This window comes from Protopterus annectens, chromosome 3.part0 (assembly GCF_019279795.1).
Source record: "Protopterus annectens isolate FY-2018-M chromosome 3.part0, PAN1.0, whole genome shotgun sequence".
In the NCBI taxonomy this organism is placed as follows: Eukaryota; Metazoa; Chordata; order Ceratodontiformes; family Protopteridae; genus Protopterus; species Protopterus annectens.
The window spans coordinates 1,547,295,796-1,547,315,094 of NC_056731.1; the positions used below are offsets into that span (position 1 = coordinate 1,547,295,796).

At 39.6% G+C, this 19,299-nt stretch overlaps 1 protein-coding gene across 1 annotated transcript in view; it reads right to left on the minus strand.

Moving 5' to 3' along the window:
• LOC122797109 (cytochrome P450 2J5-like) overlaps positions 1 to 19,299 on the minus strand; it is a 276,891-nt gene that overhangs the window by 108,704 nt on the left and 148,888 nt on the right. The window contains exon 3 of the mRNA XM_044065906.1: positions 18,532 to 18,684. Coding sequence (XP_043921841.1) covers positions 18,532 to 18,684 — 153 coding nt within the window. The remainder of the gene's footprint in view (positions 1 to 18,531; positions 18,685 to 19,299) is intronic.

The window sequence follows — 19,299 nt, forward strand, 5'->3', positions numbered from 1 at the left end:
CTGTATTTATTGCCTTATATTAAACCTTGGTAGTAATTATGACTGTCCATGCAACCCTAGCGAACTAGTTTCCTTGTAGGTAACCTTGTCTACATGTCTGAAGGTATCCATGCTGCTTTATATGATTTCCTGGCTGTCAACACTGTTGCAAGCCATGAAACTGTACTTGTATTCATTTAGACATGATGCTCTGCATGCATATGCAATTAGTACTACTGCTTATTTTGCAAAAATGCAAACTCCATGCAGACTTCATGCAAAACCTACATGAAATTAATTGAATCCCCAAGAATATCTTTTCCGAGGCTAACATTTTTTTTCTTTGCACCAGTATCTCTCTCTACTGACTTACTATACTTTTCTACTTACCCAATATCACTCCCAAAATCATTATTTCCCTTCATGTCTAATACAGTCCATTTATTTTGTTCTTATCTCAGCAAATCTCTTACACTTTACTCTGTTTAACTGGGGAACAGTTTTTCTAAAGTCAAAGTCAAAGTCAACCTCATTGTCGATCAGATATACACAGCAGTGCAAGCTGAATTAAATTATGTTGCTTGGGTCCCCGTGCAAGACATAACTATGAACATGTAGTTTGAATGACAGTAAGACTAATGCACATACAGTAATAATTAAAATAGTAACAACACAATAAATTATTACAATTGGACAGGAAGACATTAGACAATATTATACTAGTAGTTACTGCAAGACTATGACTTCACATTGTGATTGCTTAGAATATTGCACTTCATCAGTTGTAGTATGATATATTCTGATGTTCATATTGCACATGTATGGAGTGATACTCCTGCATTTTGCACATTCAGGAAGCAATAGCATAAGAAATCAGGCTAACTTTTCCAGTTATTGAAGCAATTTGCCAGAGTGATCACTATAGCTGATACTTCATAGCAAGTGGCATTATCAAACTAATTGTTTGCAGTCATACCTGGCATTCAAGTTCAGCAGCCTTATGGATAGAGGGAAGAAGCTCCTGTTTAGTATAGATGTTTTGCAGTGTAAGCTGTGATACCCCCTGCCTGAGGAAAGGTGGAAGTAAATGCCATGGGCAGGGTGAGTGGGATCATTGATTATATTCCTAGCCCTTCTCTTACACTGAGTCTCATGCAGATCATGGATGGTTTTGAGGAACCAATGATTTTTTCCACTGTCCTCACTACCCTAAGGAGAGCCTTGCAGTCAGATGCTTTGCAGGTACCATACCAAACTATTATTTTATTTGAGGCAATGCTCTTGATGTTACCCTTGTAGAAGGTTTTGAGGATGTACCGAGACCGGTTTGCCTTCCATACATTCCGTAGGAAGTGTGATGTTGTTCTGCCTTCTTCACTGCGTGGCTAACATGAGTTGACCAGGATGGGTCTTATCACAACCTCACTTATCCATCCCTTGCTTTTTTGTTATTAGAACTAAATTGTCTGCATAAACCATACATATAAGTATTATAACATTTCCTTCCATCTCCCATTTTCATACATGCCTGTACTATGGCATTCATTACAAATAAGCATATACTCATTGACCATCCTTGTTTTACTTCTGTCTTATTATTTTTCTAATCCAACCATCTTGTACCACTTGTACCCATGAATTTTTATAATATGTATTACATTACTATTTTTTCTCTATACTATTTGACTCTAAAATATGCCATTGTTTCATGACTCATTTTATCAAAGGCTTTACTGATGTCATATGCAGTCAATCATACTTCTTTATTTTCTTCCAATATCATCCCCTACTACTTCTTTAATAATAATTAACAACAATTAACAAAAAAAAATGTATCTGCTTTTACTGAATTTGTGTTTCTTCCTACTTTATTTTGCTTTTGTGTCATCTTAAAAGTACTCAATTGTATTTATTACTGCTTGGTGTAACTCATTCTAAGCCTTTTAGTTTAAGCACTTGGGCTTCAGACCAGTTGTTTTACATTAAGAAGGTTTGTGGTCTGCATTGTAGTGGCAGAACAGGTAGCTTACATCCTTCCAAGTTGGGAACTGCTGATTGTGGGCTCAGTGTCTGTTATTCTAAAAGTGTATTAATTCTGGTTTAAGCACTTGGGCTTCAGGCCAGTTATTTTACATTAAGAGGGTTTGTGGTCTGCACTCTTGTGGGAGGAGAGGCTGGACTCTGCCCTTCTGAGCTGGGAATTTCTGGTTAAAGGCTTATAGTGCCTGCCTGTTTGAACTGCTTCTTACTGAAATTGGTACACCTTGTTTGCTGTAGCATAGACTAGATCCAGGCCTGCTGAATCTAGCTTTGTTTGTATAACTTGAGCACTAATCCAGGCATTCTTTAAAGTATTCAATTGTATTTATTACTGCTTGGTAGTAACTTGATTAAAGTGTAGCTATCATTCTAAGTCTTTTGGATTAAGCACTTGGGCTTCAGAACAGTTGTTTTGCATCAGGAAGTTTTGTGGCCTGCACTGTGGTGGCAGGACAGGTAGCTTACATCCTTCTAAGTTAGGAACTGCTGCTTGAGGGCTCAGTGTCTGTTATTCTAAAAGTGTATTAGTTCTGGTTTAAGTACTTGGGCTTCAGGCCAGTTATTTTACATTAAGAAGGTTCGTGGTCTGCACTCTTGTGGGAGGAGAGGCTGAACTCTGCCCTTCTGAGCTGGGAATTTCTAGTTAAAGGCTTATAGTGCCTGCATATTTGAACTGTTTCTTAATGAAATTGCTACACCTTGTTTGCTGTAGCATAGACTAGATCCAGGCCTGCTGAATATAACTTTGTTTGCATGTTTGTTGTTTGTTTGCTTGTTATTTCCCTGAAACGCTAATTCCACCTAAAACATGGCTTTTCAGCACTTCTGTGGATCCCTAGTGATATCTGCATTGCTTACCGTACTTATTTCCTTGTTTCATTTGAAAGAAAGTTACTGTTTGTCATTTTTGCATTTAAGTTACCTGTAATACATTGCATTTAAGTTAACTGGAACTTGCTCACGAAAGCAATTATATAAGTCAGCACTAAAAAATTAAAAGCACTACACCCTCACAAACTCCCTTTGAGTACCTTGTTCCCCATTGGCCCTTTTTTCAATTATAAAGGAATTTCCAATACTATTCTAGCATGTCCAAAGGTCAGTTGTCAATCTCCTCACTGGTCCAGCTTGTGAATCTGGGAATCTTGAGGCAATGTTACAATTGCCTCATGTACACAGACAACCCTCTCCTCCTCCCAACAAATTCCAACACATGTGAGAGATGCAACCATATAGCCAAACTGGAGGCTAAGCTCTCTCAACTCAGTACTGGTGTAACCAGTTAGGAGGAGAAGGAAACCACACTCACTACAATTCCAGTCTCACATAGAACTACCACGACAGCAAACCAAACACATAAAATCACAAAAACATACTTGGAGGCTATAAATAAAAATCTGCCAAAGCAGCAGAGACCTCCAAAGCAGACACCCAAGCAACCGCTACCCCAAAACACGTGCAACACATAGCTCACAAAGCCAGTGTGACGAACAGTCACAACCCTTAAGGCTAAACAACACACCTGATACACTTGTAATAGGTGACTCTATCGTCAGGCACACTGACCTCCCGCTCACCAGGCTGAACAAGGACAAGGTCACGGTGAGCTGCCTGTCAGGTGCTAGGATCCGCCACGTAACACAAGCACTCAGGTCACTCCAAGGCAAATGCAAATATGACTCAGTCATTGTCCATGCTGGTGTAAATGACCTGAGACGTACCTCCCTGAAATGAAAAGAGACATAGAGAAGCTCTCTGAGCATGTAGCCCAGGCCGGTATGACCCTGACCTTGAGTAGCATCTTACCCTCACCAAGAATGATGCCACAATATGAAGACAAGACGATCAGTTTCAACAATTGGCTTAAGTATTGGTGTCATTCAAAGGGGATCCAATGCCTGTCAGCCTGGGATGACATGCTCGACAATCCACGATGCTTTGCTAGGGATGGCTTGCACCTGTCACCCCTGGGCTTTCGGATATTGGCAAAGGCTCTTGCTACCTCCATAGTGCCTTTTTTAGGCAAGGCTCAAAAGACAAACCCACCTCCATAGGTATCACAAGGGATAAAAAACTAAGAGTAATGCTACTCAATGCCAGAAGTCTAAACCTCAAGATGCACGCACTCAAAACTCTCCGTAGCATAGAGAACATCGATATCTGTGCAGTAACAGAAACCTGGTTCAAGGCTCCCGAGAGCACCCCAGCACTACCAGGTTATACCTCATACCATGCTTTTTGGCCCCAAAACTTGGACCAAACCACAAAAGGAGGGGGAGTATCAATATTCGTCAAATATACCCACACCTCCAGGTTGGTGGCACAGCACGAAGCATCAGAGACTATCCATGTGCAACTAACAGTGGGTAAAACTGCCTTCTAGTTTATAGCCTGCTGCAGACCACTGTCCTAAACCCAGGAACCCCACTCGGCCTTCCTGAGAACACTGGAAAATATGAAGGTCTCTCCAAACACCATTATATTGGGTGACTTCAACTACCCAAACATAGATTGGGAGCATTACTCTAGCTCCAACACCCTAGCCCAAAGGTTCCTAGAATTTATAAACTCAAATGCTATGGAACAACTTGTTACCACTCCCACAAGAGGGGAAAACATACTGGACCTGATCATCACCAACATGGGGACTCTATGCTCCAGACCAGAAGTGTATCCCTCACTGGTAAGATCAGACCATAAACTAAACTCACTGGATATTCACATCCCGACTCCACCCCCTGCCCAGAAAACCACAGTGAAAAACTTCTCTAAAGCAAATTGCACACTCCTCAAAACCGAGGTGGAATCCTTCAAAGCCCCCGGGCTTGTGGAAAATACAGCCCAGACTGCAGAATCCTTTATAAATGCATTCTATGAACACCTTCAGGAATGCATGGATAATGCAATCCCAAATAAAATCAAGACTCAATCCTCCAAAGGCAGACATCCTGTCTGGTGGACCCCAGCCATAAACAAACTATACAATAGAAGGAGGAAGCTACTACATGATAGAGCAAAATCCCAAAAAGGGAAGGCATCTCTGATCAGTATTAGCAAAAAACTATGGGCACTCATAAAATTGTCTAAGGCCAGCTTCGTGAGAAAAATTGCACAGGACACTAAGGATAATCACAAAGCTTTCTTTAGTTATGTTAGGAACCTGGGTGGGAATTCCCAGATATGCTCAGAATTAGTCCAAAATGACAAAAAATACACCAAACCCAGAGACATTGCCAACATCCTAGCTGACAGGTTCAGTGCAAACCCCCCACCCCCCACCAAAAGGGCAAATATCTATCCCAGCAGAGTGCTGTCCCCCTGACATCTCAGATGCTCAGGTAAGAGCCGCCCTCTCCAAAGCAAAAAACACAGCATCAATGGGACCAGACGGTGTCCTGGGCTGCGTCCTACATGAACTCCAAGAAGAGCTAAGCCCAAACCTAAAACTACTGTTCAATCTCAGCCTTGCTACAGGATATGTACCCAAAGAATGGCGTTCAGCAACAGTGGTCCCTCTCCACAAAGGTGGTGCCTCAACGGATCCTGGAAACTATCGCCCCATAAGCCTGACTAGCTTGGTCTGCAAAGCTGTGGAAAGGATCATCATGGACCTCATAAATAAAGATATTAGGGACCTACAGACACTGGATCCTACCCAGTTAGGCTTTGTTAAGGGCAGATCCTGCCTCTTAAACCTGGTCGATTTCTTTGAAAGAGTCACCAAGGCCACTGACGAGGGGAAGGTGGTCCACACAGCCTACCTGAACCTTGCAAAAGCCTTCGATACAATACCCCACTCGGGCATTATAGATAAGCTCACCAGCTTAAATATAAACCCCTATGTCACTAGATGGGTTGCAAACTGGCTCAAGAACAGAACCCACATGGTTAGAATTGCTGGAGCCATGTCAGACTCCAAACCAGTTACAAGTGGCATCCCACAAGGTTCAGTCCTGGGACCTCTCTTGTTCAGTATATATTTCTCAGAGGTACAGACCAACACGGAAGGACTGTGGCAGACCAAGTTCGCAGATGACTGCAAACTGGCTGCCATAATAGACTCTCCAGCCGACACAAGCATCCTCCAAAAGGGCCTCATAGAAACAGACAACTGGTGCCAAAGCCATGGCCTCAAGCTAAACGCCAAAAAGTGTATAGTCATCCCCTTTGGCAAAAACAAAGTGCCCACAAATTACCACATAGGTGGTAATCCATTAAGTACAGAAGAAGTAATTAGGGACCTGGGGACCCAAGTTGATAGCAATCTCTCATTTGACAACCACGTGGCTAAAGTGGTTAGAAAAGCATTTTATATAACCCACGTAATCATGAAAGGATTCACATCTAGATCAGGGGAGGTCATCGTGCCTCTTTACTCATCCCTCATCAGGCCCATAATTGAGTACAATGCCCCTTTTGGGATGTACCTTACCAGACACCTGCAGCAACTGGAAAGACCCCAAAAGTACCTCACCAAGAGGATCAAAGGGCTCAAACAGATGCCATATGCTGCCCGGTTAAAGAAACTCTAGCTCTACTCAGTGGCATACCGCCTGCTCAGAGGGGATCTGTGCATGACATATAAAGCCATGTCCAACCCGGAATTAATGGACATGCTGCACCTCAGAAAATCCAAATCCCATCGAGCTACGCGCTCGAGAGACTTGAACCTCAGCACTGAAATAAATAGGACATGCTGGAGGGACAGATTCATAACCCAGAGGCTCCATTCACTCTGGAATAAAATCCCAGTCTAGGTTAGGCAGAGTCCTTCATTGACTTTCTTCAAGAGGAATCTTGATGAGTGAATGGGAGATCGTAGGTTTACCCCGGGTATCACTTCTGTGTCGCTGTTAGACAGAGGCACAGTATACTAACCTCGAAAAAGGGCATAGTAAAATTAATTTAAAATGGGTGGCGAAAGCCAAACACACTCTGGCTAGGCTTATAAATGCCCTAGGGCAGATAGCCTAGTATGAACCTATGAACCTATTTCTTTCACCTCTCTTTTATTCCATAGTTCTCTTCTTCTTTTAACTCATCCAATACTTTCTCCACCCTCTTTTGTAGTGTTTTCATAAATATTTTATAACCAATATTTCCTAGTGGTATATACCTCCATTTTTTTCTTTCATTCTTTTCCATATAATTTTACTACTCCACCACTTATGTCACCAGTCATTATATTTTCTTTCATCCAGTCATTTATTTATTTGAAAAAAATCTCTTTCAGTTTTACTAGTTTAATTAAATTGCTGTCAATGTATTTGTGTTAGCATTTTGTCTCCTTTCCCAAATAAGATAGCGTGCATCCTTTCTTCTCTCATTTTACATCTTTTTCTAAATAACGGGGACCTTCTCTTTCTTCCATTTCAGAAATAAATTGTCTAGTGTTTTTGCTTTTTCTGTGTTCTTTCCATATATCTGTCTATTTCTCTTATTTTGTCACTTCATGTTTCTATCTCTTTCTCAAAATCCTTTAAGTTGTCTTTATATTCCATTTTATTTCTGATTTTATTCTTCTTTCCACTTTTAAATATATTTTATATGTCTACTTTTACACTACACACCATTCAACCATTCTCTTATTTCTTTCATTTCTTTAGATTAAATCTAATCATATGTAATTAAATTCAGTTTTTAAAATGCCACTTTTAGATGTGCATTCTCTATTCATTCCTGTATTTAGAACTTCACGTAGTATTAAAACCCTTAACGTGTTAATATCCTGACTTATCTTTCCCATTTCTTTCATCAGGTTGTAGCTAAAATCTCCTACCACCATTATTGCTTTATTTACTAATACATTTGTTTTTAAGTTTGCCAAACAACTGTTTTCTCTCTATCATACTAGCATACAAATAAATCACTAATAATTAGAAACATTTTTTACTCATTTTTATATCACATTTCACTACCCTCCTTGTACTGCTATTGCTCAACATTTCTTATTTCTTATTTTTTTTATAAGAATTCCTATTCCAGAACCTATCTCATTTCCTATCAACCAAACAATATGCACCCCTCCCTCCCCATACTGCCTGCATCCTTTTCTTTTTTTTCTTGTTTGTCATATCTGGTATCTAGCAAGCAAAAAAACATCTATTTTTATTCTTTATACAATTCCAGCACTCACCACTAAAACTCTTTCACTGTTTCTAATGTAATTCACATTTATTGCTAATATTTATGTATAATACTTTTGTTGTAAGTGTTTTGCTCACAAATATTGTTTTACTTTTCCTTCTCCTGAGTCTCCCACCATTTTAGTTTTTACAGTCTTGTTGTTGTACTTCTCCTGCCTCCATCTGCCTCTCTTCTTCCTCTTTACTTTGTAAAATAGCAAATCTTTTCCTTTCCTGTATATAATCACACTTTGAACTATCTCTTCTCTACTTCTTCGTTGTTTATCCTTTCTTCAGCAGGCCTGTCCTCTATACCAACTTCTCTTTCAACATCTTGAAACATTTTTGATTTGACTCTTTCTTCTATAGTTTCCTCATCAGCTACTCTTTCATTTTCTAGTGTGGGATAGTCAAACCAAAAGTGTCTAGATTCTTTACATTTTCTACAAACAGGCTTATAAGTTTTTGCTATATGTTCCCTCTCCTCACATTGGCCACACATTTGTTTGCTATAGTCTCGTACTAAATGATTTTAACCCCAATAATAATAACATGATTTGGGTTTTTGCCAGTACCTAACAAATTCTCTCTTACCTTTCACAATTACTGTATTTAAAATATGTTGAATTTCTCCATCCTTAACATCCCTTTTGTTACCCACATTTCAGTTCCTGCAGTCCACACATTTCTTTTATCACATATTTTGGTTTAACTGCACTTCACTACAAAGTGAATAAAAAAGGTTTAATGCATACAATTTGCACATTTATTTTCTTTTTTAGTTGTAGTCCCAAGCTCTGAGATAAGTAGTCTTTCCATACTGCTATTGTATTCCTCATCATTCCAACAAATTAAAGCTTTCAAATGTTACTTCACAAAATTTTTCAGCCTCCAAATGATGTCTTAAATATCAAACCCTAGTGGCAAAATTCTACTATCCATAATGCTATACTTCTTAACAATGTTATTATTTTTACTGTTTTAACTTTTTATTCTTATCACTGGATGACTTCTTTGTGGATGTTTTTTCCTTCTTTCATTCTTCCTTGTCTTGTTGCAACTGAATAACTTCTTTCTTATAATAAAACAACATGTTGCAGAGGTAAACCCTTAAGCTGGCTAATCATTGGTTCATATGTTCATAGAATGACACTGGGCTACTGACCCAGAGGCCCTTATAAGCCTAGCCAGGAATTTTGCCCATGTTCCCACAGAGTCAGCACCTGTTTCCCCTGTCCAGCAGGGACACAGGTGGGATCCCAGGGGTGTATTTTCTGTTTCCCATCCAGTCATCCAGCTTCCTCTTAAAGAGGGTTAGAGAGATACTCTGTTTGATATGGAGAGGGAGTCTATTCTATAGGTGGGGGAGTCTTTGAGACACAAATCTATCCTGCCAAAAGTTCTATTAATGCCACAGATCAGGTTGAGGACTTGCGTGTGGGTTGCACGAGTGGAGTTTGACTTACGGATATGCAGCAACTCCATCAAGGGTGGGTCTGAGATGGCCTTGTATGCCAGCCACAGGTCATCTCTGAGTAGTCTGTATGAGACTGAGTAAAGGGACAGGGCTTTTAGCCTATCTGTATAGGATAAGTGTTTGAGACCCTGAATTTTCCTGGTCAGGAACCTTTATGGTCTCTCCAGCTGCTACATGTGCTTGGCAAGGTGCATGCAGAAGGGGGTATTGTACTCAATAAGGGGTCTGATAAGGGAGGAGTAAAGGGATGTTATGACCTCCTTGTTACTGGATGAAATACCCTTACTTACGAGTTGGGCCATGTAGAAGTCCTTCTGGTATAAAGGAGGCAGCATGCTGGTTAAAAGTCATTTTGCTATCAACCTGGGTGCCCAAGTCCCTCATGACTGATTGTGTGCTTAGTACATTGCTATTAATGTGATAATTAGTGGGGACTCCATTTTCCCCAAAGGGGATAATGATGCATTTCTTGGCATTCAGTTTGAGGCCATTCTTCTGGCACCAGTCATTAGTTTATGTAAGGCCCTCTTGGAGGATGTTCACATCACTAAGGGAAGTTCAGACAGTACCCATCTTGCAGTCATCTGCAAACTTGGTCAGCCGCAGACCAGTGGTTTTGGCTTCCACTTCAGAAAAGTATATCCTAAACAGTAGAGGCACAAAGACCAATCCTTGGGGTACACCGCTCATTATGGGTCTACTACTAGAGGTGGCTTCCCCTATTTTGACTGAATGGGTTCTATCAGTGAGCCAGTTAGCTACCCGTCTGGTAACATATGGGTTGATGCCTAGCTGGGAGAGTTTGTCTATTATACCTGAGTGGGGAATAGTGTCAAAAGATTTGGCTAGGTTATGGTAGGTGGTATGCACTGTCTGTCCCTTGTCCATAGCTTTGGTGACTGTTTCAAAGAAGTTAACCAAGTTTAACAGGCATGATCTCCCTTTGACAAAACCAAACTGGGGGTCAAGTGTTTGGAGGTTGCCAATGCACTTGTTTATAAGGTCTACAATAATGTGTTCCATGGCCTTGCAGATCAGGCTAGTTAGGCTGATGGGTCTATAATTGCCTGGGTCAGTGGACACTCCACCTTTGTGTAGAGGGATGACAGTGGCTGTCCTCCATTTCGCTGGGACGAAGCCGGTGCTCAGGCTTTGGTTGAATAGTGTGCCTAATGGAGCTGAGAATTCATGCCTGAGTTCATGTAACATACAGTCAGGGATGTTGCTGGGTCCCACCAGCTGAGAGTACCTACAGTGTTGTTTACAACTTCTCAGTTTATTCTTCTTGTAATACCCTCTCCACCATATCACTTCATCCTGCTTCCTCTCCTTTCTTTGCTCTGTCTGATTCATGAAATCTATTAGCATTAGTATAGCCAATCCTCCAGTTTCCAACTTTTTAACAATTATTTTGACTCCTTCTCCTTCATTAAGTTTTTTCCTGCCCTTCCCTCCATCTGTGCTGCATTTACCTCCATTTTGGAATTCCTGCAACTGCAGTAGTAGCCCATTAACACCACATAGTTGCACCAGAGTGTTTCACTTTCTCCTAGGAGCTCTGGCCAAATTTCCCCTTGCCAGTATGAATAACCACCCAGATCTCCCTTGAGAAGAGGACAGGGGCTAACCCTGTCAAAAAAATGTAAATTGATAAAATAAATAAAACAGAATGTGATACAAATCACAGATCAGTTAACAGAGAATTTCTGACTATGTTTACTGCTGTAGTAGATTCTATGCAAATTATGCACAGTATGGAAAGTAATACATCAATGATACTTCATTCTATGCATAACACTCTAGTAGAGTATACCTATGATGTTTCTAGTATTTCAATGGCTATGAAGGATTTAATCCTGTTAGAAGAAGTCCTGATGGGGTTATTCTTGACAAGCTATCCAGGGAGCTGGTGGCTGGCAAACCAATAGACACAAGCTAAAAGAAAGTTTGACTGGAGTCCGTCAGTTCCATTCAGAAGAAGTTCTGACTTGATGAGTTCTTGAAATGAAGTAAGCATCTAAAGTGTATACCACCTGATTATCGGAAAATGTCAAAAAGGCAGAGAAGTTTGCTAATCTAAAAAAGTTAAGCTTTAAAAACAGGTATTTGAAGTGAAGTGAGTATACAGTTTGGAAAAAGGAACAGAAACCCCAAATGTGCACTGCAATTTGGAAAAAAAAGGATTTTCTCATGCTTATGCAGAGAAAAGAAGACAGCTGCATGTTAGGAAAAATTCCACTTTCAGTTTGTTTCTAACAACTTGTTTCTAATGCAACGAGAAACTGCCAGAGTAGACACTGATTTGTCCTTGGACTGTGAGCATATCTAATCTAGAAAACTTTAAAAGTGTTCATAAAACTGGGAGGACTAGTGCTACTTGGGAAGAAACACTCAATGTCTGGCAGTCAGTGCAGAGAACTAAGGATATAAGCTGTTAATAAGCTGCTTCTCTTGCCCAAGGTTCGAGTCCCTCAGCTTGTCTATTTTTTTACTCTAAGCACTCGCCTAACAAGAGAGGACTCTTGGGTAAATAAGTAATTTGTTTAGGCTCCTCAATAGCAGACTGAATGGACAGTAAGTACCTACGAACCTATAGCTATTGTAAAGAGACTGACTTACACTAAAAGTATTTAATCTTCCTTGGTTTGCTCTGGGAATAACAAACAGTATTATGTTTTCCTTTACCCTGACATGTTTTGAAATTAGTCAAATAAAGAGAATCTGTCTCATGCCTTTGAGACAAGAGAAGCTTCTTGTTATTTTGAGAAGGCCATATTTTGTTACTATCTTCAGATTAGCATGCTAAGTCACTGAGTGTAAAATCAAACCAATACTCTTGCTAAAAAGAACTGAAATGTACATTTTCACCAATGGTTAAAGGGATAACAAATGTAGATTTGTGTGTGTGTTTGTGTTTGTGTGTGTGTGTGTGTGTGTGTGTGTGTGTGTGTGTGTGTGTGTGTGTGTGTGTGTGTGTGTGTGTGTGTGTGTATACATATATCTATCTATATCTATATATATATATATATATATTTATATATCTATATATCTATATATATATATATATATATCTATATATCTATATATATATATATATATTTATATCAATATCTATGGGTCTACTTCATTTCACTGAAAGCTCATTTCACTGAAACTCAGTTGCCTGCACACAATTCACTGAAAGCTCACTTCACTGAAAACTCATTTCACTGAAACTCATTTTGTTAAAAGTTATATATGGCCTTTTCCCCACTGTAGTGCGGTCTTGGAGTTAATATATAAAGTAAGGGGTGGCCACAGCCCCCCACATTGGGGGGTGTTGTGGGCATAACCCTCCACCTATTTTAAATGTTTTAAACCATAGACATGGATACTTACAAGTCCAATTAACTCTTTCCATAAGACAATATATAACCAGACTTTGTGGGGGGGAGGGCTACACCCCCACAACCTCCCCAATGTGGGCTTCTGTGCCCCCCTTACGTTATATACTAATTCCAGGATCGCACTACAGTGAGGAAAAGGCCATATATAACTTTCAACGAAATGAGTTTCAGTGAAATGAGTTTTCAGTGAAGTGAGCTTTCAGTGAATTGTGCGCAGGCAACTGAGTTTCAGTGAAATGAGCTTTCAGTGAAATGAAGTAGACCCATATATATATATATATATATATATATATATATATATATATATATATATATGTAGGTAGATTTATATTATAATCTCATACCAATGACCATCAGCTACATGAAACATCACACCACAATTAACTGTCAATATTGTCAACAAACCCAGTGAAAATGAAATAAATTACTTCTAAAAGTATTTCTTCAGATGGCTTCCTTCTGAACTCCCTGAACCTTTATATATACTAACTCTGAGATCACACTATGTTGAGGAAAATGGGCTAAATCCCTTTTCCACAATGTATGTCAATCTCAGCAAAATATAAACTGCACCACTGCAAAGAAATGTGTACAAAGTAGTGCACTGATCCTTTGCTTTACCATATCTGTAAATAACCTACAAAAGCACATATTTTTATATTCAAAATAACAGTAAATAAAAGTAAAAACAGTAAAATAACAGTAACAATGGCTTTGTTTTACAGCACTAACCCCCAGATGCACAGTATCAAGTAGCAAGTAAGAAACAATCCCCGCCCAGCACCCTGCACGCTTACATATATATATATATATATATATATATATATATATATATATATATATATATATATTTGTGTGTGTGTCTGTGAATAAACATCATTAGATGTGCTTCCTCCACATGAATAGTCATTCAGGATTGCCAGATGAAAAATAACTATTAAATTGTACTTCGCTTATTCTGATTAGCAATATGTATTTATGGACCTAAATGTTCCATCTCTGAGATCGCATTACTTAGAGGAGAAGGGCACACTACTAGGCCATTTAAGGATGTGAGCAGTTAACAAGATTCAACCTGTAGTACGGGGTTGGATTTCCTTAGTCTGTCTAACTACTTGTTGACTCTAACTGAGTTTCTTGCTGAACACTGTAAAGAGGCAGTCATGTCTTGTTTGTGTGCATGTGTACCTGCTTAACAAATTTAGAAAAATAACAGGACAGTTAAAAACACAGAATGCGCACATTAATATGGGCATGTTCAGTCATTATTGGACTGTGGTGGCTGTGCATATTTGTCATTGTGAATTAAGAGTCTATGTATATGTATAATGTACCTAATGCTTCCCGATGTAAAAATAATATCTGCAGATTGGATGCTCTCTAACAAAGATCTTCAGCCAGCCAGTGTCTTTTATCCCAGCTCTTACTGTGTCTGGGGTTAAGTGACCTCAATCTCAGTCCCCTCAGCCCTTTCAATGGTATGAAAAAAGAACCCTTGATCATTATTAGTAAAAAAATATGAGCACTCATAAAATCATCCAAGGCCAACTTTGAGAGAAAAATTGCCATAGATTCAAAAGACAATCATAAGGCCTTCTTCAGCTATGTTAGAAACCTGGGTGGAAACTCCCAGATATGCTCAGAATTAGTCCAAAAAGATACAAAAATCACTGAACCCACAGACATTGCCAACATACTGGCAGACAGGTTCAGTGCAAACTTCACCCCCCTCTCCCCCCAGAAAGGAGAGATAACTATCCCAGCGGAGTGTAGCCTCCCAGACATCTCAAATGCGCAGGTGAAAGCTGCTCTCTCTAAAGCTAAAAACACAGCATCAATGGGACCGGATGGTGTCCCTGGCTGTGTGCTACACGAACTCAACGAGGAACTAAACCCGCACATAAGGCAGCTGTTTAATCTTAGCCTTACCACAGGATACGTGCCCAAGGAATGGTGTACAGCAACTGTGGTCCCACTCCACAAAGGCGGTGCCTCTACGGACCCTGGTAATTACCGCCCCATAAGCTTAACAAGCCTGGTCTGCAAAGCTATGGAGAGGATCATAATGGAACTCATACACAAAGACATAGGGGACTTGCAGACATTGGACCCGACCCAGTTTGGCTTTGTCAAGGGCAGATCATGCCTTTTGAACTTGGTCGACTTCTTCGAAACAGTCACCAAGGCCATTGATGAGGGAAAGGCAGTCCATACAGCCTACCTTGACCTTGCAAAAGCTTTCAACACAATACCCCACTCGGGTATTATAGAGAAACTTACCAGCTTAAATGTAAACCCATATGTCACAAGATGGGTTGCAAACTGGCTAAAGGACAGAACCCACAGGGTTAGAGTTGCTGGCGCCATGTCAGACTCCAAGCCGGTCACAAGTGGTGTCCCACGGGGCTCAGTCCTTGGCCCCCTGTTGTTCGGCATCTACTTCTCAGAAGTACAGGCAAACATAGGAGGACTATGGCTGACAAAGTTTGCACATGACTGCAAACTGGGCGCCATAGTGGAAAGAACATCGGACACAGATATCCTTCAGAGGGGTCTCACGGAAACTGATAGCTGGTGCCAGAGCCATGGCCTGAAGTTAAATGCCAAAAAATGTATAGTCATACCCTTCGGGAAAAACAAGGTAACCCCAAGCTGCCATATAGGTGGCAATCCACTAAGCACAGAAGAGGTTATCAGGGACCTGGGGACCCAGGTTGACAGTGGCCTTTCTTTTGACACTCACATTGCTAAAGTGGTTAGAAAGACCTTCTACATTGCCCACCTGATCATGAAGGGATTCACATCCAGATCAAGTGAGGTCATTGTTCCCCTGTACTTTTCACTTATCAGACCAATGATCGAGTACAATGCACCATTCGGGATGTATCCCACCCGACACCTGCAGCAATTGGAGAGACCCCAAAAGTTCCTCACCAAAAGGATAAAGGGACTCCAAAATCTGTCATATGCTGCCAGACTGAAGAAACTCCAGCTCTATTCAGTCGCATACCGTTTGCTCAGAGGTGACCTGTGCCTGACATACAAGGCCATGTCCAACCCGGAATTAATGGACATGCTCCACCTCAAAAAATCCAAATCTACCAGATCCACTAGAGCAAGCGACTTAAACCTTAGCACGGATATAAATAGGACATGCTGGAGGGATAGCTTTGTCACCCAGAGACTCCCTATGCTGTGGAATAAAATCCCGGTCCATGTGAGGCAGAGCACCTCGCTGGCGCCGTTCAAGAGAAATCTTGACCGGTGGATGGGAGATTGTAGGTTCACCCCGGGAATCATCTCTGTGTCACTGCTGGACAGAGGCACAACAAACTAATGGGCACAGTATTTTTTAACATAAGGGGTGGCGTAAGCCACAAAACTTTGGGCTACGCTTATAAATGCCTTAGGGCAGATAGCCTAGTATAAACCTATGAACCTATGAACCTATGAACAGTTTGCAAAAACTGCAAATCAGTATTAAAATCAGAATAGAATAATAGTAAATAGTGCATTAATATTACATAAGTTTGCCAGTACCACTTTATAATTTACTAAATAAATAAACTGTATGAAATGCTCTCACTCTATGGTTCACTGAAACTTCCAAGCTGAGTTTGTAACACAGTTCTGAAATAACCATCCTGCTGGCTTAGATTTGGCTGTTTTTTTCTGAATTTGTGAGTTTCAAGATGGGACAGGTTATTTTGAGCACAAAAAAAGGAAACTGGCAAGGTTTAAAATGACTCATAAGGACAGCTAGCCTAGTACTTACCTATGAATCTATGAACCTATGACTGTGTCATACATGCTGTGCTTTCACTTTTGGTTTCACAGGCTCAGGGAAGGGTGAGAAGGGGAATTATATACTTACTTTAGACATATTTTCTTTTCTGCAACTTTGTGTGACCTATGCATTGATGTACATAAAGATCAGGGATGGGGACACATCAGTGAGGTATGGGTGGACTTCACCCCCCCCCCCAAAAAAAATATTGAGAGTTGTTGTGCAATATAATGAGTGTTTGTTATTTGGACTGTGATGCTTTGCGGATTTAAATATTTTGTTACTGTTTAGTTAGTTGCAGGGATACAAGATGTGATTAATCATAATGGATGTTTGTATTATTATGTAGTGCATTCCGGAGCCAGATTAATTAATTTGCGTATCCATATTATTATATTTGTATGTCTTGATGCCTGTTTATGCATATATGTATGTGTGTGTGTGTGTGTGTGTGTGTGTGTGTGTGTGTGTGTGTGTGTGTATGTGTGTGTGTGTGCGTGCACGAGCATGTGTGTCTAAACCATTTTTAGCTTCTTAATAACACCTTGCTCAATAGGCTACTTCTACTTTTCTTAGTTAGTCATTAAATGTTATTACTTAAAATTCAACTTCTTTTGTTACAGTTCTGTGCAATGTTTACCAGAAGCTATGTGGTAATGACCTGTTTAACCTCACTTAAAAATACATATATGTCTGACAAAAATTTGAAAAATGCTACTCAAAGTTTGTTTTAGGATGTTTTGAATTAATGTGTAACTTGCAAGTACGTTACCAACTTTAACAGCTTGTTGTTAGAAAATGATTAATTATGTATTATCAGCAAGAAATTCACAACTTCCATCAGATAACAGATTGATTCTTGTAGGGATTTTAGTCTGAAAATCTTAATGTCAAATATACTGAAATCATTAACAAATGATTTCCTTTACATCAAGCCCTGACTGGGCATACTATGCAGCTTCTATGTCTTCATGATGAAACTCTCGTGACATTGTAATTATTTTTAGAGGTCATTCAGTTTTGGAATCTCTGTGGCTTTGTTCCCTCTTTTGAAGCAGCAATGGTGCAGTGGTGCAGAGGGTGCTCTGTTGTCTCACAACAAGAGGTTCTTCAGTTAAATTCTCAGCTGGGTGTCCTCTGTGCAGAGTCTGCTTGTTTTTCATGGATTTTCTCTGGGTGCTCTGGTTGCCTCCTGTGTTACAAAGACATTTGTTTGGAGTGTGTCTCCCTGGGCCTTTGCTGAAGATGGGTTTTGTTCCAAGTTGGACTTTCCCAGTAAACAAATGTTAAATAAAATCCTACACTTTATCATGTGTTAGTTCTTCTCCTTGTTCTTTATTCTCCATTGTTTATTTTTCTTTTTTTTCTTTTTTTTCTTTTTGCCTACACTTGTTTGCAGCAACACTTTAATAGTATACACAGTTTTTTGTATACATTCAGATGACTAATTGGTACAGCTGCTTAAAATAATCATAGCAGATGATTAGAGGTATGCTTATATGCATGAGAGATGGGAGAATATCTGAACATAAATGCGCACAAACATGCTTTCCTCTATTTCTGTGTTTATTCATAAAATGCTTTTCATTTTGCTGTAAAGAACAAACCTGACACAAATTTAAAGTTCCTGCAGTAATTATGAACTAATAATAACCATAACACATTTTGCTAAAGAAAGACTGATTTAAGTAGCAAGAAGTAAGACCATCTCTATTTAAGGGAGCCTATCTTTCTTACCACTCATGTCTTCAAAACTTTTTAGCAAGTACTTGGACTCTTCCAGGATTGTAGACTCCATGGATATTTTACCCATCCCTAAATTCTTCATCATTCTGAGGCTAAGTCTACGTTTCTCTTTCCAGGACTTTCCATAATAAGCAAACAAAATGCCTGTGGATAAGGAAACATAAAATTTTTGCAGTGTAGCAATGCAGCAAATTAGAGTCTTAAAATTCTTCATAATTGTTTCTTTCTTTACCAGTAAGTTTATCTCAACTAAAAAGAAAGCATCAGTCTCCTGTGCTGCTACCTGTAATCAATTTGGTAGAGAAGGTCATTCATGATTACTGTTTATGGCCAAAACGTACAAAGATTAGGAAGAGTTTTTGTACTACTGTAATATGATATTGTAGCAGTGGAAGTTTCATGCAAGATGTTTTATAGCAACAGAAAACATTCTTCAGACTTAGACATGAGTACCATATACTGTCCTTACACATAACTATCCAATTCTTTGCTTAAAAATTCTGCACAAAACCAAAAATAACGGGGAGCCAAACAAAACAAAAACAGGAACAGCTCTTTACAATATTAATATAATTCACTTAAAAATTAATAGAACAAGAGGTTTTACATCAACATGCAGTTGAAACTCTAATATTTGTCATTGTTGACTGACTATAGACCTCAGTGATGTAGCAAAAAAATCAAAAATTTTATGTGGGAGTGTGGTAATATGTAAGGCAAAATCAAGGACATTTGAAACATATCAGCCCTGTTAGAAAT